General features: G+C 34.8%; 2 protein-coding genes across 11 annotated transcripts; one reads left to right on the forward strand and one right to left on the reverse strand.

Annotated features, from left to right (window-relative positions):
• Positions 1-4,061: 4,061 nt before the first annotated feature.
• LOC135439618 (uncharacterized) lies at positions 4,062-22,317 on the reverse strand. Of its 10 annotated transcripts, none has more exons than XM_064698353.1 (14): positions 22,182-22,285; positions 21,850-21,951; positions 21,558-21,693; positions 21,361-21,471; positions 21,118-21,277; positions 19,612-19,647; positions 18,673-18,838; positions 13,787-14,128; positions 12,917-13,729; positions 12,682-12,853; positions 12,456-12,627; positions 5,834-5,959; positions 4,409-4,553; positions 4,063-4,329 (listed from the first exon to the last, which is right to left on the reverse strand). In XM_064698353.1, the coding sequence occupies exons 1-14, from the start codon at positions 22,190-22,192 to the stop codon at positions 4,107-4,109; spliced, it is 2,715 nt and encodes a 904-aa protein (XP_064554423.1). In that variant the 5' UTR covers positions 22,193-22,285; the 3' UTR covers positions 4,063-4,106. The 10 variants fall into 10 exon arrangements, with proteins under 10 accessions (XP_064554425.1, XP_064554423.1, XP_064554424.1 ...); XM_064698352.1 differs by having other exon boundaries at positions 4,065-4,335; positions 22,182-22,226; XM_064698355.1 differs by lacking the exon at positions 5,834-5,959 and having other exon boundaries at positions 4,062-4,335; positions 22,182-22,290.
• A 569-nt stretch (positions 22,318-22,886) lies between these two features.
• Positions 22,887-24,365, forward strand: bdwf (bedwarfed). Its single transcript, XM_064698366.1, has 2 exons — positions 22,887-23,353; positions 23,414-24,365. Exons 1-2 carry the CDS (start codon positions 22,961-22,963, stop codon positions 23,984-23,986), a joined length of 966 nt encoding a protein of 321 aa, XP_064554436.1. The 5' UTR covers positions 22,887-22,960; the 3' UTR covers positions 23,987-24,365.
• The last annotated feature ends 1,087 nt before the right edge of the window (positions 24,366-25,452 follow it).

Here is a 25,452-nt window from a genome sequence, read left to right on the forward strand (position 1 = left end):
AATTATGATGCACTTTCACCAGAGCTCTGCATATATAGGCCGCATCATCGGCTAATGTTTTGAGTTTTCGCACGATCATCAAGTCCCAACATTCGTGTCATGCACATAATAGTATCTTCCGCATAGTAAAGCACGCACGCGATAAATTCTTAATTTGATGGCAAAGATTAAACGACCTGCTTGATTTCCAGAAAAAAGATAACAAGTACTTGAAAGCTTGTAGACCATTACCTACACCAGAATATAGCACTTTCACTTCGTGTCGTTTATACTTTGCAATTCTTTCCGCATTTCATGGGCTTAATAGATAAAAAAATATTTTCAATGCATATTTATATATTACAAGATTGCCCGAATTAAAGATACTATGAAGCTAGCCCCAAAATTTAGTAACTTGTATTCCAGTATGTTTGTTCACCCATTCGATGGCGTATCGTTGATCGTTGATTGTGCCCTATGAAAATTCCATGATACATTCAGATTAGAATTGAAGTTCTAAATACAAGGTGATGATACGATAAAAAAAGGTGATGATACGATAAAAAAAATAAAGAAAGCATAACGTTCTACTTATATAAAATTGAGCAGTAAGTCCAAATAAGTTGGTTAAAAAAGGTATGGCATATGTGGAAATTTTCAATAAACTACCACTAAACTTGAAAGGCTATTTACTTTAAACTACTAAGTGTGATATAGTCGCAAGTGACTGACTAGGAGATACCGTTGTAAATATTTTAGCTTAGATATACAAATACGAAGATACCTACACATGATAGCTAAAAAAAAAAATAATAAAAACGATGTCGTTCACCTTAAGTGAAATTGTGCGATATGTATGTGAGTGAAATTTTGAAAAACGAAGAAAATTGAGATGTTATAAAGATAGTAAGAGTGATCTAATCGGGAGTGCCCGACTAGGAGATACCGTTACAAGCATTCCAACTTCCATTCATACAAACATAACCAAAAAGCACAAGCACACACACGCGGGCCGTAGGAAGCCTACGATCAGGATTTGATTTTAGCTGCTAATTATTCTGTTATCGACGCGTTCATATGACTAGGCAGACATGGAAGACGGATATGGCTACATCGACTTGACTAGTCAGAGTGTGAGATGCTTCTGTCTGTGGCAAGCATTTGCACAAAACCAATATACCCAATTTTTCCTATTTACAATGGGTACATAGTTAAGCCAAGAAACATTTTATTACTTTTTGACAAAAAGATGTAAGTGATAGGTTAAATGGGAAAACAAATCAAACAAAACAAATAAACGGGCAAACAAATCTGACGACTCATTGTTGACCTCGAAAACAAATAAATAAGAACAAACTACGCAGTCATAGTAAATCATTTTTAAGTCAAAATCAGCCGAAAAGAGACATAGACATAGAAATTTAGTAACTAAAGAGTTTTATTGTTATTAATTACAACATCTATATAGGAAATGCCCGACTAGACGATATCCTGAGCTCCGCGCCGATGTACCTATGTATATAAATATTTTTGCTTTAATTTATACTACATTTCCAAAAACAAACTTTTATATGCTATATTTATTCTTTCCTTAGTCTTACACTAGGAAAACTCGTTCGTTTAACTTCGGTGTTTATTGTCAGATCGTTTCGTTTTCAGATTTTTATTTATTGTATAAGCCTTTTGAAATCAATAAATACCAAATCAAGTCAATATATTATGTAAAACATAAATTTGTTGTATATACTACAAACTAAATTTGGACTTTGCCGGATGTTATTATAATTATTCTTATATATAAGGATCATAATGAAACTAATAAATACCAAAGTGAAGTCCTTATATTTTTGTATACCCTGAACCCATTGAAAATGGGTAAAAAGGGTATTATGTAACAGGTAGAAGGAAGCATTTCCGACCCCATAAAGTATATATATTCTTGATCAGCATCAACAGCCGAGTCGATCTAGCCATGTCCGTCTGTCTGTCCGTCTGTCCGTATGTATGAACGCAAGGATCTCAGACCCTATAAGAGCTAGAAATTTTAGCTGAAGGTCCTTCTAGTACCCGCGCAGGTCGAGTTTGTTTCCGATATTCGATAAATGCCCCGTTTCCAAGTAATCGATAAAAATCGATATCGAAATCCGGTTTTTTTTGGCAATTTCGGTAAATAATATGAGCTAGAGTCACCAAACTTGACATGTAGCTTCTAGAATAGTATATATATATCAAGTACCTTTCATTTTATACCTATCGCTTGTTGGAATAAGAGGGTTCAAGGTATCCCCTAGTCGGGAGCTCCCGACTAAAACCTTTTAGTTGTTTTATTTTTACTTGTTCTTTAATTTAACTTGTTCGCTTAAAAGGTTATAACAGTCGCAATCGTATTTTTTTTACTTTCCCTGAATTATATATCCATGTCTGTGCAAACATCGAAGCACAAGATTATACCTCTGAAAATGCGGGATTCATTTCATTTTTTTCAATTTTGGTGTTACGAGGGAGGTATCCAAATAATGAAATTTTCTAAATTTGTGTACACTTTACGTTTCCTTGGCCAGCATTTCTTATCCATGAACGGTGAATTTCGAGAAAACAGCCCTCAAATGGATTTGAACAAAGATCCTTTAAAGTGAGTTTGAGGTATTGGATAGTAAACAAAAAAGTTTCATTCCCAATACGCTCCCTTGCCGCATCTCCATCACATAAGGTAACTACAGTAAAAATTTCAGCTTCCTAGCTCTTACGGGTTGGGCTGTGCGTTGATCAGCAATCAGGCAGTCAGGACAAATAGTTTTACATGTAGAGAAGATGGTGTGAAACTAACACAAGATGGGTTGAAACTACAAGATGTTTTGAAATCTATGCAACTTTGGTGATTGACCAATATATTGTACAAAGTGTAGTTTAGGTTTTTTAATCCCACTAGGTCTTATCTTGTCAGTCTTACAATCAAAAATACTCAATTGCAACGTATACTGACATTTAACGACCTGGGGGTTCTTTTTAACACACATTTTTAATGAGGCCAAAGGTGTACTTGAATTCATTAAAGGTTGGTCTAAGTAGTGTAAAGACCCCTTCATAATGAAAATTCAGTACATCTCGCTTGTGAGCTCAATTCTTGAGTACTGCTTATGTATCTGGTATTCGCAGTTTCGTCTTCAATTCTCTGCTGCCTTAAGACCCACCAGGAATTATCACCCTCTTTTCCTACCTAAGTGCACAAAAAATTACGCTATGCACAACTCTTGTAGTTGTGTACTATTCCTAAATTATAATAGCTTTTACAACGTTTTCTCCTCTGAAATTTCTCGCCCATTAATAAAATTTCTCCATCCGCAACTGAGGAAATTTGGTGAGAAATTTGCAATTTTTTTATTTACCGTCAAATGGACTTCAAACTCATTATAAAATATCTATGTAGCATTTTACATTAAACGCGGAGTTCGATATATTACAGGTAAATTTAAACTTTCCAGGAGCAAACGTTGTAGTTATATATAAAATTTAAATAACAAAACTTGCTAGGGCAAGGACGTGGAATACCCGATAGTTTACTAATATAATTATTCACTTAAACTTTATTGTAATTAATTTTTAACACTCGTGTGAACCATTAACGAAAAAGGCTCAAACGAGTTCAGTTTAGGTGATATGTGTGTAAACTAAGAAAAATCCCATATTATGTCACACTCTTAAAATGCCCTCTATTGTTGCTGCTCTGAACGAACACTGGTCTTCGTGCAACTTTTTGATCCCTCAATCTTTCAGGCGGAAGATTTTTATTTATGTTTTCATCGCAACAAAAGCGGCGACAACGGCATAAGAACTAAAAAGGATAATTATAGTTGTGTCGCCGAGGTGCTTTAACGCATATGTGAAAGGCTAACGACCAAACCAACAACGATAATTCTCTTTTATTGTCAGTTCGAAAACGTACTTAAACCTGTTGTCGATTGCCTCCGTCAGCACTACTGAGTATTAGGAAGATAATACTTGCGACCACTTCTTTTCAATTAGAGGACTCCTTTTTGTGTATATTTGTTTAATCATATTTTTCTTTAGTTGCGCTATGGTTCATCATAACTACTTTTATATCTGTACTTTGTATCTTATAAAAAAAACTAAGTAGTATTTAAAAATTTTTGCAATGACATTGACATCGTAAGGTTAGAATTAATTATTTTCTTCCATTTATAATACTGCGTAAAATATTCCACGAGTGTACTATGCATTTCGATATCATCTCTAAATAAGTCCGAATAAACACCTATATTGCTTAGAATGTGCCAGGCTATTCCCAATAGCATTTTGGGATAGTTCGGATTTACATCCAAACCGCAATTACTAAAACTGAAAAAGTAGATATATTTCCAAGTTCATAAAAACTTATTAATCAAAAATTCATATTGGGTACTTTACTTACATAGTCTCAATGTAACGTTCCATAATTTGCTGAATTGTATTTAATATCCTTACAAAAACATCTTTGTTTAATGGGTCGTATTTCGCGAAAAAGTAGTCAGAACTTTGCAACACAAAAATTACATCGCAGGCATGGTTTAAGAAATCTAATGTAAAATAAAAAAATAAAATAATTTAAATTCTTATTCTTTTCGAAAGTTTATTTTAAATTTAATTGTTTGATACAATACGCTTCCTACATAAACTATGTTCCACATTATTCTTCTCTTAACAAATATATTGTCTTTTGTCAAATGTCTTTGTTATACCCTGAACCCATTGAAAATAGTTAAAAAGGTTAACTAATTTTCAACATCTGTATGTATAAGGCAGAAAGAACCATCTCCGACCTCATAAAGAATATATTCTTGATCAAATTCAATGGTCGAGCCAATCAAAATTTGACATGCGTCTTCTGGTGTAGTGTACATAAGTCAAATATATTTAAAAGATTTAAATTTGACAAAACAGTTGTATAGATCCAACCTAAATTCTGATTTATTTGACTTTGCGGGTTGGGAGGACGGTATCTAAATTTGAAGGCCCAAGCTCTTGCAACTAGCGAGATAGGCTCCAAAAACCGGATTTCAATATCAATTATCATAGAAATAAATATCGATTATTATGGAAACGATCCAAGTTATTCACAAGGTTTGTCAACCGTAGCTACATATTTCGTCATGATATGTGTAACGCATAGAACGAGACATCGCCGTCCACCTAATATATACATATTCTAGAACAGCATCAACAGCCAAATTCATATAGCTATATCCGTCTGTCAGTTTATTTCCGTGCGAGCTAGTCTGTTTTAAGCAATCGTCTTGAAACGTTGTATGTGTCCGATTTTCTATTGCAGGCAGTACCCATGTCAGAACCGACCGGATCGGTCCACTATATCGTATAGCTGCCATCGGTTGAAAAGAAGGTTCTTGTAGTGAAACCTTTTTTTATGAAGAAATCTTGATAAAGCTCGGCATTTATTAGTTTAACTATGTTCCTCGTATATATGATAAATCTTATAAATATCGGACCACTATATCATATAGCTGCCACAGAAATGATTGGCCGAAAACTAAGTTCTTGTATTGAAAACTTTTTGTTTTTTAATCTCATTTAAATTCGTAGACATATATGGAGTTAACGTTATAGAAGTAAACCAATAAAAAAGGATTTTCTTTATTTTAGGCTCCTTATCTCCCAAAAAAAAAGTAATCTTGCATAGAACCATACATTCCCAATTTTAAATCAAATTATAGCGCCGTAAATGCTTCTCTTGTCTGTTATATTTGAACAAACTTTATCTCTATATCTCCTTTATTGAATAGATAGTAAAAAAAAAAACGAAAATGAATTATGGCATAGCGCCAATTGAGATCAAACAAACCATTCGATGTGAGAAACTCGATGAAACTTAGTACGCCCGATAGACGAAATTCATTTCCTTCAGAAAAATGCATAGTAACATAACTGTTGTACGTGCCATACAAGATTGTTAAATCGCGTTGTGTAGCTGCAAAAAGAAAAATTTAAATAAATAAAGCATGAGTCTTTTTAAATAAATGTAGTTGCTTGTGGCTATATAATATAACAACAAAAATCGGTGCGATTGGGGTTAAACTAGCTATACAATACTGTGTTCAGATGTAATAACAGCTTATATTAGTGGAATGGTTAATATGCTAAGCTAAGCGCGCTGAAGTGGAATCACTTCGAAAAAAAAGTAGGGATATCTTGGGGACATACTCAGCACCCATGGAAACATTGGAAAACCAACAATATCGAGTCATCAGAAACACATTCTACATGAATGTGAATGTGAGTAAATATCCCATAGCTTGGGTCAGCAGTTGCATTTAAAGCAATGAATATATAATTTGGCTGACTGATAGACCTTTAGCGTATTCCACCCAATCATACTGTCTAAGGTGCTTAAAAGTGATCGTAGTCCGTTTTACTACTTAACTATTACTATAACTCAACACTTGTTTAAATATGCGAGCATTCAAATGTAAACACAAACTTAAATCAAACACTATTGGTCAAAGCTGCTACTGACCATCAACATAAATATGCTGCGCAAGTAGTTCAGCCACAAAAGTGAACGGAGCTTGTGTACTTAATAACATAGTATAAATGAATTCAATACTTTACAGTACTTGTGCCTGTAGATATAAGAGCACATGCACTTGCATGAGAACGCCGCTGTTCTCCTTTTGTTTCGCTATATTTGATCCAATTCAATAAATGCTTAATAATAAAAAGAAGAGAATTAACTTTGGAATATGTTTTCAAAAACTTCAAAAATATTAAAACAAAAAAAGTACGAGGTTCTAGTCGGGGATACCCTGAACCCTCTTATTCCAACAACAAATGCAGCTCTCGCTACGCGCTCGTTTGCTTAAGTAGTAATAAAGATAAATTCAAAACAAAAATAGCTCCCTTGGCAGGGTTCGAACTCGCTCAACAGCCACACCAATTATTAATTCTTAATGAGGAAAATACGAATTAAAATAACAGCACAGAAAACAATACAATCGCAATTGCAATGATGTTAATAGAATTCGAAACAGACGCGCATGAATGTGTGAGTGTACATGTATACAGAAACTCTTGGCATTTGCGCTAGCCTCCGCAAACACTTGGTCAGCCAAAACACATTTTCTTTTTTGTTTCTTAACCGATCTTGATGAAATTTTCAGCAGTAGAAATTATTGTACTATAAAATAATGGTGTATTCTCGGAATACAATTGCATTTAAATTGTGGCTTATATTGGTGGGTAGACTAAATTGGATAACTTACTTGATTTATAGCTATTACGTAGTAGCGGGGAGGTGGTCATAGGTATAAATAAAAAGATACTTGACTTGGACCAACGGACGGACGGACGGACGGACAGACGGTCGGACAAACGGACAGACAGACAGCCATGGCTAGATCGACTCGACTATTGATGCTGATCAAGAATATATATACTTAATGGGGTCGGAGATGCTTCCTTCTGCCTGTTACATACACAAAGACATTATACCCCTTTTACCCATTTTCAATGGGTTCAGGGTAAAAAAAAAAAACTAAGAGCGCTGTAGTCGACAGTGCTCGACTCTGTACCCCCCTGTAATCCTTAGTCAACAAATATAGGACCACGCTTTAAATTCTTCAAATTATAATATATAGCCAAATACGAGTTCCATAATGCTTATGTATGTACTAATAGATGCTTTTATGCACAACACAAACTCAAACTGATAATCGGCCAACTTAAGCAGCGGCAGAAATTTAATGTTTAATAACTTCCATATTTTTTGTCCGATCTTCATAAAATTTGACATTCAACTGTGTGTATATACCAAATCACAAGGAAAATGATAATCTCGTTTTGAGTATGATATATGAGCAGCAATCTTTCAAATGTTAAGTATCTAGGTCTTGTAGTTTCCGTGAAAGATGGACTCCACCCTATCGGACTCAGTAGATGGGATACCTTTAACAATTAAATAGGTAAAAAGGGTATTTTATGGCTACAGCTTGAGCTTTTTATAGCATCTCACAATCGGGCACACCCGACAAGATCACTCTTTCTTGATTTATCTTACGATGCGTCAACGTAATCCAAAATATAACAAGTAAGAATGTTCTAGTTAGAAATGCCCAAATTGCAGATAACGTGAACATATTCGAAAATGGTCATTTTAAGTAAATTAAATAATTCAAAATCAAATAACTATGATACTATAGATGATAAAAGTAAGTGCTCTATTTGGAAGTGCCCGACTGGGAAACTCCTTGAAACTTCTTTTACCAACACAACACATTTAAAACAACTAAGAGGTTCTAGTCGGGAGCTCCCGACTAGGGGATACCCTGAACCCTCTTATTCCAATAACAAATACAGCTCTCTCGTTTGCTTTAGTAGTAATAAAGGTAAATTAAAAAAAAAAAGTTCCCTTGGCAGGGCAACTCGCAACTGACCGCAATACTTGCTGCAGCCTCTACGCAGCAGCCTCACCAGCAAAAAAAAAAAATTGTTCCCTTGGCACGGTTTGTACTCGCAACTAACTGCACCACTTGCCACCGCCTCTACTCAAGAGCCACACCAATAATTGAGTTTTAATGAGAAAAAAACTAATTAAAATAGCAGCACAGAAAACAATACAATCGCAATTGGTGACAATTGGTGCTGGTGACAGAATTCAAAGCAGACGCGCATGAATGTGTGTATGTACATGTATACAGAAATTTTTGGAATTTGTGCCTGCTGATGCTAACACGTGCGCACATAACTTTTGTGTTTCTTAACCGATCTTAATGAAATTTTCGAAAGTACATCTTATTGTAGAATAGAATATAGAATATTTGTGTATTCTCAAAAAGTCAAATGCATATAAATTGTGGCTTAAATTGATGGGCAATAAAAGTTGGATAATTAACTTGATTTATAGCTTTATGGTGGTAGCGGGGAGGTGGCGATAGGTATAAAATGAAAGATACTTTATATATCTATACTATTCTAGAAGCTACATGTCAAGTTTGGTGACTCTAGCTCATATTATTTGCCGAAATTGCTCAAGAAACAGGATTTCGATACCTTCGATACTTAATAACATAGTATAATTCAATACTTTACAGTACTTGTGCCTGTAGACTAAAAACACATTCACTTGCATGAGAACGCCGCTGTTCTCATTTTGTTTCGCTATATTTGATCCAATTCAATAAATGCTTTATAAAAAACAAAAGAGAATTAACTTTGGAATATGTTTTCAAATACTTCAAAAATAATAAAACAAAACAAGTAAGAGGTTATAGTCGAACCCTCTTATTCCAACAACAAATGCAGTATCGATTACTTCGAAACGGGGCAAGTTATCGAGTATCGGAAACAAACTCGATCTGCGCGTTCACTAGGAGGACATACATAAATTTCAAGTCTCTAGCTCTTATAGGTTCTGAGATCCTTGCGTTCATACATACGGACGGACGGACAGACAGACGGACATGGCTAGATCGACTCGGCTATTGGTGCTGATCAATAATATATATACTTTATGGGTCGGATATGCTTCCTTCCGCCTGTTACATACATTTGCACATCTACATTATACCCTTTTTACCCATTTTAAATGGGTTCAGGGTATAAAAAATAGATTCCCAATTCCTTCAAAAGAACGCAACCACGGGGACTGAACCATAGTGCTTTGGGCTCCAATTTCCTTGTAATTGATAAGCGGTCATATTAAAGGGGAGACCGATATCTATTATATCTGCCTCCAGACTTCAGGGCCTAGTCACTGAGTCCACACACTTTCCGAGTGACGCCAGCTGTTTGGCCTCGGTGATTGACTTATCCATTTACAAGGGCATACCAAGCGAAATTTAAGTGCCTAGCTCTATCCTCAGGTCATGTCTACTGGCGTATAACTGCCTATACGATTACTAACCAAGGATCCTCCCCTGAGGCTTAGATCTCAAGGGTTTTAAGAACAGTGTGACTCTGATAGGTGCTGAAGACTCGTAATCGCTCGCGTAGCATAGAGCAGGCGACTCCTATACGCTGTCACGCCTGAATCTCTGGAGGTGCACCCGCAACATCAAGTGGCAGCGTGTTCGTAGGTCCCTTTAAATGTTTGCAGAGAGATCCTCTGTAGATACAGACACCATATACGCCTTTTGATTTCGCCATTAGTTTCGAAATGCGTTTCCCAACATCCAGAAATGGGATGTATTGTCATGGCGACAAAAAAATATTGCCCGGACTCATACAATCTTGTCAACCCAATGGTCTTCTAATAAACTCTGCTATCTTGCCTTCTAGCTGCCAGAAATTCCAGTTCTCTGGACGCCATAATGCGGGCTAGAGGAATAAGTACTGTGCTGCAGATTTCCTGGGCGTTCGTCAGGCTTTTGACCTGGCATGTCTTTTATAAGTCTTTTATTCGCTCCCCGCCGAGAAGTTTTTTCTTAATTATAATATTTGTTTGGGACCTAGAGCACAGCAGCGATTGTACCAAAGTATATTTTCTGGTAGGTACCAGTCCACTTCTGGAAACTTCTTATAATCTAGCTGCCCTTCTCATTTCAATTTGGTAACAGCATTGTCTCCAATATTTTGTGGCGTCACCGACCGACACCAATGAGACGAAATCGTTCAGGTTCCTTATTGACGATCCTGATTACTGTGTGATTTTAGGAAGTCTAAAGAACGTTTAAAGACTATTTCATTCATTCATTCATTAACCTTTTGCCTTGCCATATCTTTTCGTTACTACTACTACTATTACTGTTACTAATGATTATAAGAGAGACTTGAAATCAATTGATAACATTTTTCGAGAGGTGGAATACTGTCAATACGAAGTAGAGGTTCAAAAAGGATGATAACATTTTTAAACTTTTAACATTGGCGATTCCAAATTAAGAAGGTTTGACCGATTAGGTCGCAAAGAAGCGGATACGAAAGGCTTTGTGAAGCTTTCTAGATAAAAAGATATTTATAAGCGAAAAGTATGGAAAAAACAGAGTCAGTTGGCTGTAAATGACGGCACAACTTATATAGCCGAAGAAACCTAGGGTAGTGCGCCAAATTTGGCGATCCGATTGGCTCAAGCACTCCAAGGAAAACAACAAACAACAACAACACAACAACAACTAATGCAACATTTGACGGTTGAAAGCAAAAACGAAAAGAATTTACCGTTGCGGACGCCTGTGGAAATAGTAAATACATACTTTTGTGCCAAAAATTGAAAGCGAAGTGCACTACACAATTCGACGCAAAAATGTTTATCTCTGTCTTTAGGATCTTTTAAATCAGCCGGTTTTTCCACTGTTGCAAAAAATAACCTCGGCCGTAGCAACAGAAATATATATTACAGGGTACAACGCGACTGGCGAGAATATTGGATTGGATTGCTGGCTTAGGCTCTTTTCTTTTCTTTCATAACCATCGCGGACTACCTTTTTATATAAAAATATAAATATATATTGATGCCTTTTGTCAATAATTGTTCGTGCGAAAACGAAAGGAAAAGTGGGTGCCTTCGGTCAACTGATATCCGACGATTTATTCTCTATCTCTAAATATTCCACTTAAAGCCAGCTTTACTTCGGAAACTAAGCGGAGCGAATTCAACAAGAGTGGGATAGAGCTTAAATGCATTCACACTCTGCACTACACTAACTTATACAATACATTTAAATTATGTTGTTAACAAAATTAAAATAAGTTATTTCTCTAAATAACACCTTTTAAAATTGGGGAAAATCATTTCTAATGCTTAATCAATATTCGTTAGTTAACTTTAGATCCATACCTTAAATAAACAGTTGATAATCGCCTATATATATATAAGAATATCTAAAAATCGAGGAAGTTCGGATATTTTAAACACGTCGACGATTAAATACCCTTGTAGATATGTTCCTTATGGTTTTGCAAATATGTGAGTATACTGAAGCTCGTTAATGCTTAGTTTGATGAAATAAAATATTCCGAAAAAATTGTGGCTTAAATAAGTGGATACTTCCAATTGATTTATTTGTATTTGTTTATATCTATAGGGTGGCTGCGGGGGGTGACGATAGCTATAAAATGAAAAATACTTGACCTGTGTATACTATTCTAGAAACTACATCTCAAGTTTGGTGACTCTAGCTCATAAAACCTAAGAGATTTGCTCAAAAAACAGGATTTCGGTATCGATTTTTATCGATTGCTTAGAAACGGAGCAAGTTATCGACTATCGGACGCAAACTCGTAATGCGCAGGCACTAGGTCGTCCTTCAATTTAAAGTCTCTAGCTCTTACTGGTTCTGAGATCCTTGCGTTCATACATACAGACGGACGGTCGGACGGACGGACAGACATGGGTCTTCAAACTTATTTTAAAAGGACTCAAGAAAGAATGAGTAAATTTTCACTTGGCCATAGGCTTCAAGTGAGTGGCAAAATGAGAACAACACATGACAAAGTCGAAACATTTATGATTTTTAAAATAAATTACATACTTTTTGGATTTGATACCTTGGTACGTATCTCAGTCACAATAGTTGATATAAATGTGATATATTGCTCAAAAAGTTCAGAATAAGTTATTTGGCATTCCGAGCATTTACCAAGAGCAGATGTTATTACTGTCTCCTTCTCGCAGAAAGCACAAAATATGCCATGACGATTATTCTAAAATTGACAATATGGTTAAGAATAGAGTGAGATATTTTTATTATTTCTTACAATTGGTTCGATCACAGTTTGGTTAGAGCATGATTCCCTTTTGCAGTCTTTCATGACTTCGAAATACGATGTGTTTTCCAATTGGTTGACAGAATCAAGAGTTACTGTCAACTCAACATCAGCTTTTAGATTCATGGCGGCCATTAATATTAATTCACCACTATTTGGGTTCCTGTGAAACTGACGTATTAATATTTGAATGGTTATAAAACGAAATTAAAACATCTTTAATTACCTGCTCTCACAGTTTTCCAAACAAAAATTTTTAAAACTTATTACATTTCCACAAATTGTTGTAGTTTCCTGTCGCCGACACCCATCATAGCAAGAATAATCATATAGAAACTTATGAAAATATTCTGCAATGTTTGAGAGAAGTTTGCAACGATCTGAGGTATTCAATTTTACAAGACATAGCTCGAAATTATATGAAGCTTGTGCTTTAACATCATTTAAATCTCCAACAGACTGTATCTTAGCGTTCTTAAGACATAATATAGAAATTTTTTTGATAAATTCAGATATTGTTTGAGGTTTGTGGCTTTTGGAAAATAATCCTTTTTGATTACTCGAATGCTTAGTCGACGAAATGCGTTCTTGCAGCCTATTATAACAATTCACAAAATCCAAGTGGGCGTTAATAGAGTGATAGCTAAATGCATTCGCGTTAATACGTGGATCAAGTGAGCCTTGGTATTCCAGAAAATTGAAGCTTGCAGGCAATTTTTGCTGGTGGTGAAATTCATTTCTTTGAGAATTTAGTGTTATGTGAACATTCAAACGCATTAACAGTGCTGCAATGAGCTTAATGGTTTCAAATTTTGGCATTTTAAGTTTGGAGAAAATTCTGTCATTGATATCTGTATCATTATACACGAAAACAGCCAGTCGAAAACTCGTTGTTATAAGCTGACGCCACTTTTTCGCTGTCAGTTGTTTGCAGTCGGGTTGACTGGACAAGAACTTTCCGATAATAGTGTGGTTTGCATTGTCAGCCTTTGAATATTTAACAATGAAATCCCACGCAGAATCTGCATTTCGAATGGCTCTACAAAACAAGTCGTAAAAAAAAATAAATTTAATTGGTAATAAATTTAATACACACCCATGCTCCTGGGTTAAGCTTGTTAATACTGCTGACAAATATTTAGTGGCTTGTATAAATATTTTAAACAACAGTGTTGCTTCCAGCATCTGTATTATTCCAATTTTGTAGCCATAACATTCAGTTTGGTGTTCTTCCCAATCGGATTGTGTGCATTTTAAAGAGCAGTACGTCTTGTAACGACATTCGATACATGTGTACAAATGATCTCGATAAATCCCACACACTTCGCAATTCATAAACGGTATACCAAATTGAAAAGAATGCGAATCCTTGAAGATGACTTCCTCCTTAGCAATTGCGCTACTGGTGTATATTCCATCAAATCCTGTTAGATTAAAGCTGTTTAAATAAAGGGAAAATATGAGTGCATCCCTCTAAATTAAATATAATTTTCAACAAATTTAAAATTAATTCTTTCTGAAAATTTATTTATTCACTCAACTTAATCGATTTGTGCGATATTTTGTAGATAGTTATTTTGCCACAGTTGTAAAATTTAAACATTTGCCTATGGTCCTCTGATATTTGTAACGCTTCTGCTAAACGTAACTTTAATGATTTTGATAGTTTCTCCAATCACGTATCTTTTTAGTAAAATACGGACTTATTTCTATTCAATCGGAAGATCAACACCCCAAAATGTTAAAATGGAATATTTTACTTCAATAATATGGATCTCCTGTTCTGCGCTTGGAGTTTGGTCCAATATAATTTGTTTGTCCTGGCTGACTGACTGATGACCACCGCATAACCCAAGCCGTAAGAGCAGGGAAACGGAAATTACCTTAAGTGATGAAGGTGCACATTTTTTGGGAAATTCCACTCGCAAACGGTGTATGCAACTGTTTGATTACTATTCAAAGATCTTTGTTCAAGTTCATTTGAGACATGCTTCACACTTTACGTAATATTCAGACCTCTTGGGTGGGAAATGGGGGACAATGATTATATTCAAAGCACTTAATGAATACGTGTTTTACCGATTTTGTATTCTCCATACAACTGTAAAACTCGTGACAAACGATCGATTTTTACTCGGAAAACATAGCAGCGTGCCACTTCTTGTTTTATGTCATATGTTCTAAAGCATCGATGACAAGCAGCTGTACGCAAATTGAATATAATACAATTCATTCTTCCCTGGTTTTGACAACAACACGTTAGAAATTTAAAGATCTTCTCACATTATTAAATCGCTTTGAATAAAAATACCAACTACATTTTGGTTTTCCCCAACATTCTTTTACTCGAAATCGCTCTGCATAAGGCCAGATTCGACATTTGCTTGTTTTTTTTTCAAAGTCGGTATATTATCTTAAAAAAATACGAGTAAAAGTGCTCTAGTCGGGAGTGCCCGGTTAGGGGACAGCCTCAACCTTCTTTCACCCAAGTTTTACACTTTCTTTTGTAGGTGGGAGGGGAATCCCGGTATCACTTAATAAATATATGATCTGTATATATTATACTAGAAGCTAATTGCCAAATTAAGTGACTAGCTCTTAAAACCTAAGAGATATGATCAATAAATAGGATTTCAATATCGATTATTATCGATTGTTTTAGGTTCAGAATATGAAAAACTACATCATTTGTAACTCAGCTGAAAAGATTTAAGGGGAATAAATTAGTTTTAATTTATTGGGATTATAGAAGGAGGTCCTTTTCCTTTTATACTAGAACTCATTGAAAATGGGTAAAAAGTTTATAATGGTTTTGTGCACAACATGTAGAATATGGCATCTCCCCATAAGGAATATATACTTTGCCTCGAGCCTGCCTGTCCGTCCGTATGTATAACCTCAGAACCTCTAAGAGGTTGAAATTTTGGACATAGATTCTTCTATTGCCTTCCTAGTGATTCCTTCCTTGTGTTACCCATTTTAAGTGGCTTCAGGATATGACTGAACGGTGACCAGGGCACAGACATATCCTTAAAACCCACGGATCCCAAATTTTACTGAAGCTTCTTATTGCGTTGAAAGTGAGCACCAAGAATCGGAAAATTCTAACTCCGAAGCAGAGGGCATAGTTTGCATGAAAAGTATCAAATACAATGCATTAATTTAATTTTACTTTGAGATCGAGCCTGTGACAAGCAAAAAATCTGTTAACTCTAGCAATTGTCAATTTTAATATTTGCATACTTATTTTTTATTATCTCTATCTCTATATATAAAATTTTCACTGTAGTTACCTTATGTGATTTAGGTGCACGTTAAGACGGGGTTTCGGGAAATTCCACCCGCAAGTGTGGAAAAATCGCGAAAAACGTTTGTATGTAACTTTTTTGTATACCATCCGATTGGCCTCAAACTTATTTTCAAAGATCTCTGTTCAAATTCATTTGAGGGGTGTTTCACACTTTTAGGAAAATCCCTTCCATCCTGGAAATGGAGGTCAAAGATTTGGTGGGTGACGTTTCGCGCTCAAATTCGTTTCCAAAGATCTATAAGAAAAATCATTTGAGACGTGTTTCAAACTTTTCGCAGAATCCAAACTTTTTCGGGTGGAATGCGACTCAAAGATTTTTTGTGCGAAGTTTTAAGTTGTGTCCGATTTGCTTCAAACTTATTTTCAAAGCTCTACATAAGAACTTAATGAATACGTATTTCAGCGATTTGGGAAATACCACCCGCGACAGTGGTAAATGGGCGGAAAACGGTTATATGAAAGTTTTTTGTTTACCATCCGATCGGCCCCAAACTCATTTTCAAAGATCTATGTTCAAAATCATGTGAGGGGTGTTTCACATTTTTCGAAAAATCTAAACTCCTTCGGTGGAAAATGCATTTAAAAGATTTTTTGGTGAATTTTAAGTTTAGTCCGATTTGCATAAAAGTTGTTTGATTCCCGTCCGTTCAGTTTCAAAATCATTTTCAAAGCTTTTTGAAAACATTGATTTTATAATATAAGTGCCACGGACAAGGCCGTGGTCGCTAATATAGCGATATAAAACTCATTTTCAAAGAAATTTGTTCAAATTCCATGGAGGGGTGTTTCGCACTTTTTGGAAAATGCATCCCTCCTTGGTGGAAATTGGGGTCAAATATTTGGTGGGTGACATTTCAAATTCATTTCCAAGGATCTAAACAAAAATTTATTTGAGACATGTTTCACATTCTTCGCAAAATCTAAACTACTTTGGTGGAAAGCGCATTTTAAAGATTTTTTTGTGAATTTTAAGTTTTGTCCGATTTGCATCAATTTTATTTTCAAAGCTCTACATAAGAAAATAGTGAATACATGTTTCAGCGATTTGGAAAATTCCACTCGCAACAGTGGTGAATTGGCGGAAAACGGTTGTATGCAAGTTGTTTGTTTATCGTCCGATCAGTTTTAAAATCATTTTCAAAGCTTTTTGAGAACATTGATTTTATAACATACGTGCCAAGGGCAAGGCCGGGGTATACCCGCTAGTTCACAAATAATAAGCAAATTACATACATTAAAAACACCAGAGAAATCGAAAATGAATTGGAGTTTACAATCACAATCAACAGTTTTCTTTGCTGTCAATGTGTATATTGTGGATAAACGAAAGACATATTTAATTAAAATTAGAATCTTTGTTTTAATTTTTTAATCAATTCAAAAGCTTTTTCTTTTGTGCTTTACATGGAGCCTAGTTTTTTAAGTGGGCCACAAAAGGAACAATGGGGCCGTTGCACGCGTTAGGACCGCCCGATGTGAAGAATAGAGGGATCAAATTTGTGGACATGACAGTTTTGATGTTATGGTGAAAACGCTTTTTATTTTACTGGCAAGCAACGCTGTCAAAGTCGCAACGTGAAATGATATTGCACTTTAATTCGTTCTCATCTTCAACTATTGAATCGGTACTATCCCGTCAATATCAGTAGCTATAAAGTCTCAAATTGGTCGGGTTTCACGATGCCGATTAAGTTAATTTGTAGATTGAGTCTAATTTGCATATGTCGGCGCATATAAAAGAAACACTAAAACTCCAGAATATTTCACCTGTGGATCTCCTTCAATCTAACACTGACGCATTTGACGCATTTTAGGAGTAGCCTTTTGCTTTGGAACCATTCTATTTAAGCCAAAAAAAAAAGATGTGGTTTTGGCTTTGGGAGACGATAAGAACTGATTAGCGCTCAAAATATATGAAATTGATTTGAAAACCTCTGGGCTAAATAAAGAGGAGTCCCTGCAGCATTTGTATTTGTGCGTGTTTAGAAGAAGTAATCGGCATCTTCTGTACGTCGATCGCAGGCCCACTTAGCGAAGCAAGAACGCATTGGATGGTCAGTTGGCTTCAACTCCTGAACCAATTGGACTTTGTATGGCGTCATACCAAGGTCTTTATGCAAAATTCGTCTCAATGATGTCTCCGAAATGTTCAATTGTTGAGAACGACGGTGAATTGATGTTGATGGCGCTTCACGCACACTTTCTGCCACAGCAGCAATATTCTCGGACTGTTTTTGGCTTTTCACGCTTTGGTTTATCGATGAGGATGTTAGTTTCTTTCACTTTTTTCACAAGATAACGAACATACGGAGCTGAAGGTGCTACTCTTCTTCCAAAATCCGTACGCAATTTTCGCACACATTCTGCAACATTACCATGATTTTCAAAGTAATGTCGCAATATTTCCCAGCGTTGTTCAAGCGTATACACAACCATATTCATTCAGCGGAAGGATAAAACTAATTATCTGTCAAATCAGACATAAGCTAAGTGTTACCATTCACGAAATAAGCACTAGTTGAAAAAAAAAGTTAGATGGTGGACCCCGTTTGTGAATCTCGCCCCATTTTTTTATCCTACTCGAGCATTGCGGATTTCAGCGTATTTCTTAAATTAAATTTAGATTGCTTGCAGAGCCAAAAACCATAATGCTTAAAATTACTCTTACTTACCCACGTTCACACTTACAGAATACTACAGGTGCTTTCTTGTAAAATTTAGATCCGATTAACGGCCCAAAGCTGATACTTTTTTTATTAATTTTGTACTGTATATTCCGTGGAGGTTGATTAATTTCTTTTTTATATTTTTCCAAATGTTTTAAAAACGTCTGCAATTCTAGATGAAGATATTAAATTAAAGATATGTATCAATGTTTGATGGGCGTCCATTAATTATTGTATGATAATTATTATTGTATTTTCTAATATGCTCACTTTCAACTTTTGAACATTTGTTTACAAACTTTATGTTTTTCACTTCGTTTTTATTAAAAGAATTTCTATTGGTAGTGAAAATTCATTTAAGATAGTAAATTTGCCATTTGGTGTTGGAATAAGATGGTTCAGGGTATCCCCTAGTCGCGAGCTCTCGACTAGAAACTCTTGTTTTGGTTTTTTTTGTGCATGTATATATATACAAGTTTAACATATCAGAATACATAAAATAAAGCAAAATATAAGAATTAACTCTTGTCGTGAGTGTGCAGTCACAAACATTCTAGCTTCCGTTTTCACATACGCGGAAATCGGACTCGTACTACGCCAGTGGATCTTCATTAAAAATTTACTCTCTAGCTTTTATAAGTTCTGAGATAGACGGGTTCATATATACGGATGAACAGACGGACATGGCTAGATCGACTCGGCTATTGATGCAGATCAAGAATATATATACTTTATGGGGTCGGATATGCTTCCTTCTGCCTGTTACATACATTTGCACAAATACCATTTTTAATGGGTTCAGGGTATAAAAATAAATAAATTATCACGTTAAAACCTGCCGATAATAAGAATTTATAGATAACTTAACGAATGATAGCAGGAAACTTTGAATACCCCAAATGTAATTTAATTTAAATTGACTCTTACGCTATTATTTATATTTACCAAAGTTTTCGCGAAACACATTTGCTGGCAATTTACCTGTAAAGAGAAATCATACTTAATAGTGATAAAACACAAAAACAACGAGAAGGAAGGGCTTTCTTCGGCTAGCCGAAGACTTAATACCCTTGCGCTCCCAACCTTTTCATAATGTTCATATCTAAGAAGCAGCTATTTGATATAGTGATCCGATCTTAATAGGATTTTGCATATATATGAGGAGCATAATAAAACAAATAAATGCCGAGTTTGATCACGATATCTTTATAAACCAAAATGTTTTTCATACAAGAACCTACTTTTCGACAGATCGTTCCTATGGCAGCTATATGATATACTGGTCCGATCTAGCTGGTTTTGATAGATAGCTTTAAAACTGAGAGACTAGTTCGCATAGAAACAGACAGACGGACAGACGGACATGGCTATATCGACTCGGCTGTTGATACTGATCGTGAATATATATACTTTATAGGGTCGGAGATGTCTCCTTCTATGCGTTACACATTTCACGACAAAATTATAATACCCTCTGCAAGGGTATAAAAATTAGTCTATTCGAGAATGCCCGGCCAGAAGATACCCTCTACCATAAGGGTCGTAACATACCTCTCATAGTAACGAGAGGAGAGACAAGGTTTGATAGGCACTTTTGAGATGGGCATATCATATGACGGGGTCGATTGGCACAAAATTGCATATTCAGTGAATGGTCGAGCTGCACAAAGTATCATTGGGTTCTCGTCTGTGGTGAATCAATACGGCGATACACCACCGAGATCAAAAAAAGTACTCGTGGCACTCTAGGAGAGTTGTGATTCTTGTTTTGATTCTCCCCTTCCAAACATTTTTTTTTAATGTTTTGAGTTACTAACAAATATAATGGTACCAACTCTTAAACGTTAAAAATACTTGAAACTAGTAGTTGTGTGATCTCAAATCTCAAACCAAACATAGGGTAGAGACAGAGTTCTGCCAAAATAGCTCATTTTTCGACCAATTCTTCCTATAGTGATATAATGTTTCCATCGAACTGACATTGACAACAAGAAACTTATACTGATAAATATATTTTGATTATCAAATTATTTAAAGCCGAGCTTGGTCTTGATAAACATAAAGTTGTTCATACAATAACTTAATTTTTGACTAGTCACACTTAAGGAAGCTACATGATTTAGTGGTCTGAACTGGCTGGTTCCCACAACAGAAAGAAGGATCTATGCAATGTTTTATGACAATAGCTTCAGTAGAAACAAAAGGATGGACAGACAGACTGACATGGCTATATCGACTAGGACATCTATATACTCAGATTGATCAAAATTTGATATATGAAGCTTTTAGTTTTTAAAATTAGTTCATTTATAATTCAGAAATGGCTGACCCATTCATCTCGTCGTACAAATAGAGAAATATATATACTTAAATTGTTACATATGCACAACTTTATTGTAATCGTTTTACTCATTTTAGGGTAAACGGATATAAGAATTTACATGTATTTACCCACAACTTCCTCCAATTGATATAAATGAAACCTAGCATCGTGCATTTTTCTCATAAAATATAAAGATAAGCATAATAATGTTTGTACGAGTAAGATTCCTTCTGTTGTCATAAGTTTGGGGTTGAACCGCTTATAATATTCCAAGTCGCTCTTTGCCAACTGAAAGTATACATGGTTTTATGATTATACACTTAAACATTCAGCCAAATACTTGGCAAGCTATTTGCATTTTTGATACAGACGGGATACTTCTGGATTTGCACAAAGTAGACGCTGCGTGCCAAAAGTGCATCTAGAAATACAGTCGTATTGGTAGGTGTTCGACAAATTATTTTATTGAGTAATTGTAGTCCCTGGGAAGATTACATACTTAAATTCAATTCATTTACGTATACAAAATTGAAATAAGTATGTACTTATTTGTGAGGATACTACTTACCTTTACTGACGTCTTTATTTCGTTAGACTTAACAAATTTATTGGCAATGCTCAGCAAATTTTCCGAATCTTTGACAATGCCATCGAAAAATGCGTTTGAAGCATTTTTAAGTATAAGCACAAATAGTTCAGATTCACTTAATGGATTGAAAGAAAAAAATGTTTTTATGTATATTTGCATATCTACATGCATATATGAAGGTATGTAGATTACTACATATTAATCATGCATACTTATGCACATATATACATATTTGCCTAGTCAGAGTGCCAACCATTTCAATAGTACTTACATCAGATTTTGCGGACACGTAACACGACTCATGATTTCGAATTCGTCGTCCCGAACCTCCGTCAAAATGGGTAAGTACATCTTATCCATTGCCACTAACAATCTGCAAATTAATACTTTAGTTTAGCGCGTCGTAGAAATCGATAAGTGTGACCGAATCGAACCAAGGAAATAAAAACCTAAACAGATTTCCCTTTTACAAAGGCTTTTATTATTGTCAGCAGCAGTATATGCCATGCCGAATGAATACCTGTATCAAAAGTAACTCAAGTAACTCGTTATTTAAAAATATTAAATCATTTTTAAAATAGCAAATATGCATTTTCAGTAAACCTTGTCGCCATTAAAAGGTATGTTATGTAGGTTGTTGTGATGTTTCAATACATCTATTTTGTATTCACTTTATGGCACTTCTGTAAAAAATATATTGAATTTCCATCGAATTATATTGTAAGAAGTTAACCTATTTGATTTTTGAGGTTTGTTGCTTGAATAAGAATCGATTACCACAAATTTGGATTTCCATGGGTTTGTTGTCGATTAATTATATTAAATTTTAAATTTACTTAAATTTTACTTTTACATCTAAAAAATATAAGGTATTTCTACAAACGTCAAATTTGATTCATTACATTAACATTATATTATTATGTCTAACTTTCACAGCTTAAAACGAATAACTAAAATGTTTGTAAAATAAGATATGCACAATAATAAAATGCACAAAAAAGATGTTAAAAAATGTGACAATATATAAAAAAGAATTATTAAATAATTAATATGAAACATAATATTTATCCTTATTTTATTTTTAAACAACAACAAATGTTAATACGAATCTTTTACTGTGGTAAAACATTGACCTAAAACATTTTATTTTTATGTACATCGTATTTTAAAATGATTAAAAAATTAAAATTATACCCAAATGTAAATATATAGTTTTCATAATGGTTCTAGTTTCACTTTTGTGTAAGGTAACAAGCATATTCAAGAATACCCTTTATGTTTTCTGTGATTTGTATGGCAGCCCCATTTTTGGTACTTACCAACACTACGTCTATTATTAAAAAAATTGTTCACTATATTAAGTTGCATTAAACAATAACAATATGAAAAGAAAAACAAGTGAAATCTGGTGCTTCTTTCGGGCGGTTGATGACACATTTGCCTTGTGTAACATATGCAAAGCCAAGTTGTCCTACAAAACGACAACAACCAATTTAAGTAAACACATGAACAGAATGCACCCCAATGCAAATGTTTCGGGATCGGCACAGAATCGCAAGTATAAAATGTTGCCCCAGCTGAATGATCGCCATAGAGGTAAACCTCGAAACCCTGCGCAGGAGTTAATATTACTTAACTTCATAAAGAAACATCCCGTTTTACTGCAAAATCCTTCATGGGACACACGCAACGCATTCGAATCGCTTTGGGACCAACTCGCGTTGGAGCTAAATGGTAGTGGACCGCCACAAAAAGACGTGGCGACTTGGAAAAAGGTAAGGTGTTTATTTTATCGTAATTTTTTTCTTCTAATTGGCCTGCTTTTTTTTGAGTAGGCTTTGAAGGACTGGAAAAGATTTATAATCAAGAAAGTAGAAAAAAATGAAATGCACAATATTCCCTTAGCAACCGGTCTAAGCTCCGCAGAGGAAACTATAGCTAGTTTGTGTCGTTTGAACGATGATGTCAGCCAAATTATAATGAATGCATCCGAGGATGACTTACAAGACAATTCCAATGCTACATTTGACATGGAAGACGTTGAAGACGTTGTGCCTGAGGAGGAAGATCATAGTGCTCTGCAAGATGCTTCCGGATTCGCCTATGAGCCAGAAGATTCAAAAGCCGAAATTGATATTGACCCACTTTTTTTACAGAGTGGCAAAAGTTCGAAATTTGGGGCGAGAGCCATTAAAAAAGAACTTGAAATAATGACTAAACAAATCAGTTTGGTCAATGATGTTGCGAGTAGTACGCAACTAGCGCTAAGTGAATTTTGCGCGCTTTATAAACAAAAGTTAATTGAAAACAAGAGGCACCACTCAGTAATTGAACAATTGATGGCGGAAAAAATAGAATTAAAAAAAAAACTTTTGGAAATTGAGCAACGAAAATTATCCCTGAAATGACGAGATTTTATATATCAGTTACCAATATAATTTTTCGCATATAATTAGAAAATAATTAAGGTGAATTTTATTATACGCCTTTAAGTAACTAGTTTGTAATTTAACATGTGTCTAAAAACAAAGAGTTTAAAACCAGTCAATTTAGTGAAGATAAATTTATTTGCATGCATGTCAATATCAAAAGTTGCATTTTATCTTAAATTCAATGTTGAAAAGTACGGTAGAAATACGGACTTTTGACTGTTATTTAAATAACTGTTGCGATGTTCGTCACGATAGCCGTAAAAAAATAATAATAATGAAACTTCGAGTCTGATGTACATATGTATTTAATTCGGATGCAGTTTGTTGAATTCTTTGAATACATGATTAATTTTAATTTTTATTTATTTAATTCTTAAACAAGATTTTAACTGCCAAACATGAAACTTGTGATAATTACCACAAGCAATTAATAGTTATTTGTTATTTTCCCCTTTTGTTTTATCTTTTTTGATCGTACTAACCTACACATCTCTATATACATATAAGACTATTAGTCTTGGCTAAAAAGATTAAATTAGTTTTGGGAAATTCCAACCGCAAGTGCGAAAAACTTTTGATTTCCATCATTAGGTCTTTGCTCAAATGCATTTACACACATTTCGAAAAATCTATGCCGCCTAGTGGAAATGGAGATGAAAGATTTGCTGGATGAAGTTTCGGGTTCAAATTCATTTCTAAGGATTTTTATAAAAATTGATGTGATATGTAAAATTAATTTACCCAGATCTTTGCGAAAATTCGTTTGACATATACTTCACACTTTTCTCAAGGTCCGTCCTTCTTTGATGATAAATGCGGCTCGAAGGTTGTAAGGGCAAAGTTTTAAGTTTCGTCGATCGGGCTCAAACTCATTTACAAAGATCTTTGTGATCATATACCTGATACGTTTTTCGCATAATCCACTTTTAAAAGAACGAACACTAACACTATACACAACACTAACATGTGCGGAAACCGCTAATTCCAACTTTTGGTTTTTTATTCGATGGACTTTAAACTTATTTTCAACTATCCACGTAAAATATAGCTTTAGACGTGGAGCTCAATATAAAAATTTACGTATAGATTTAAATTTTCAACGAGCAGGACTGGGGGAAAAAGTGAAAAATAAGATTTTAAGCACAAAGCTTGCGACGGGCAACGCCAGAAAAAAACGCAACTTAGTACAACTTAACTAAAATATTGCCAGCGCGCCCAAGAAATCAAAAAATGAGTTTGATTAATGCAGAGCTGCGCCAAAAGAAAAGGACGTATTTTCGACTTACTTTCGACGAAAGCGCTTTAATAGTATTAAGTAAAAAATAACCAACTAAAATACGCTTTTTAACCATTTTCTATGGGTACAGGGTATATAAAGTAAAAAAATTTTTTATTTTTGACTACTTGTTATCGCAGCTTATTTTTCAAAATTTATCGATGTG

Source organism: Drosophila montana, unplaced genomic scaffold (assembly GCF_035044405.1).
Source record: "Drosophila montana isolate Dmon_TW-CO22-7 unplaced genomic scaffold, ASM3504440v1 contig_599_1, whole genome shotgun sequence".
NCBI lineage: Eukaryota > Metazoa > Arthropoda > Insecta > Diptera > Drosophilidae > Drosophila > Drosophila montana.

What these genes read in the sequence shown, in the direction of transcription:
- bdwf (XM_064698366.1), top strand. Translation starts at nt 22,961, where the DNA reads ATGAAAAGAAAAACAAGTGAAATCTGGTGCTTCTTTCGGGCGGTTGAT. An exon ending in ACGTGGCGACTTGGAAAAAG is followed by an intron (nt 23,354 to 23,413) that starts GTAAGGTGTTTA and finishes TTTTTTGAGTAG; the next exon opens with GCTTTGAAGGACTGGAAAAG.
- LOC135439618 (XM_064698352.1), bottom strand. An exon ending in AAACTGTGATCGAACCAATT is followed by an intron (nt 12,628 to 12,681) that starts GTAAGAAATAAT and finishes TGTCAATTTTAG; the next exon opens with AATAATCGTCATGGCATATT. An exon ending in GAACGTTACATTGAGACTAT is followed by an intron (nt 4,336 to 4,408) that starts GTAAGTAAAGTA and finishes CTACTTTTTCAG; the next exon opens with TTTTAGTAATTGCGGTTTGG.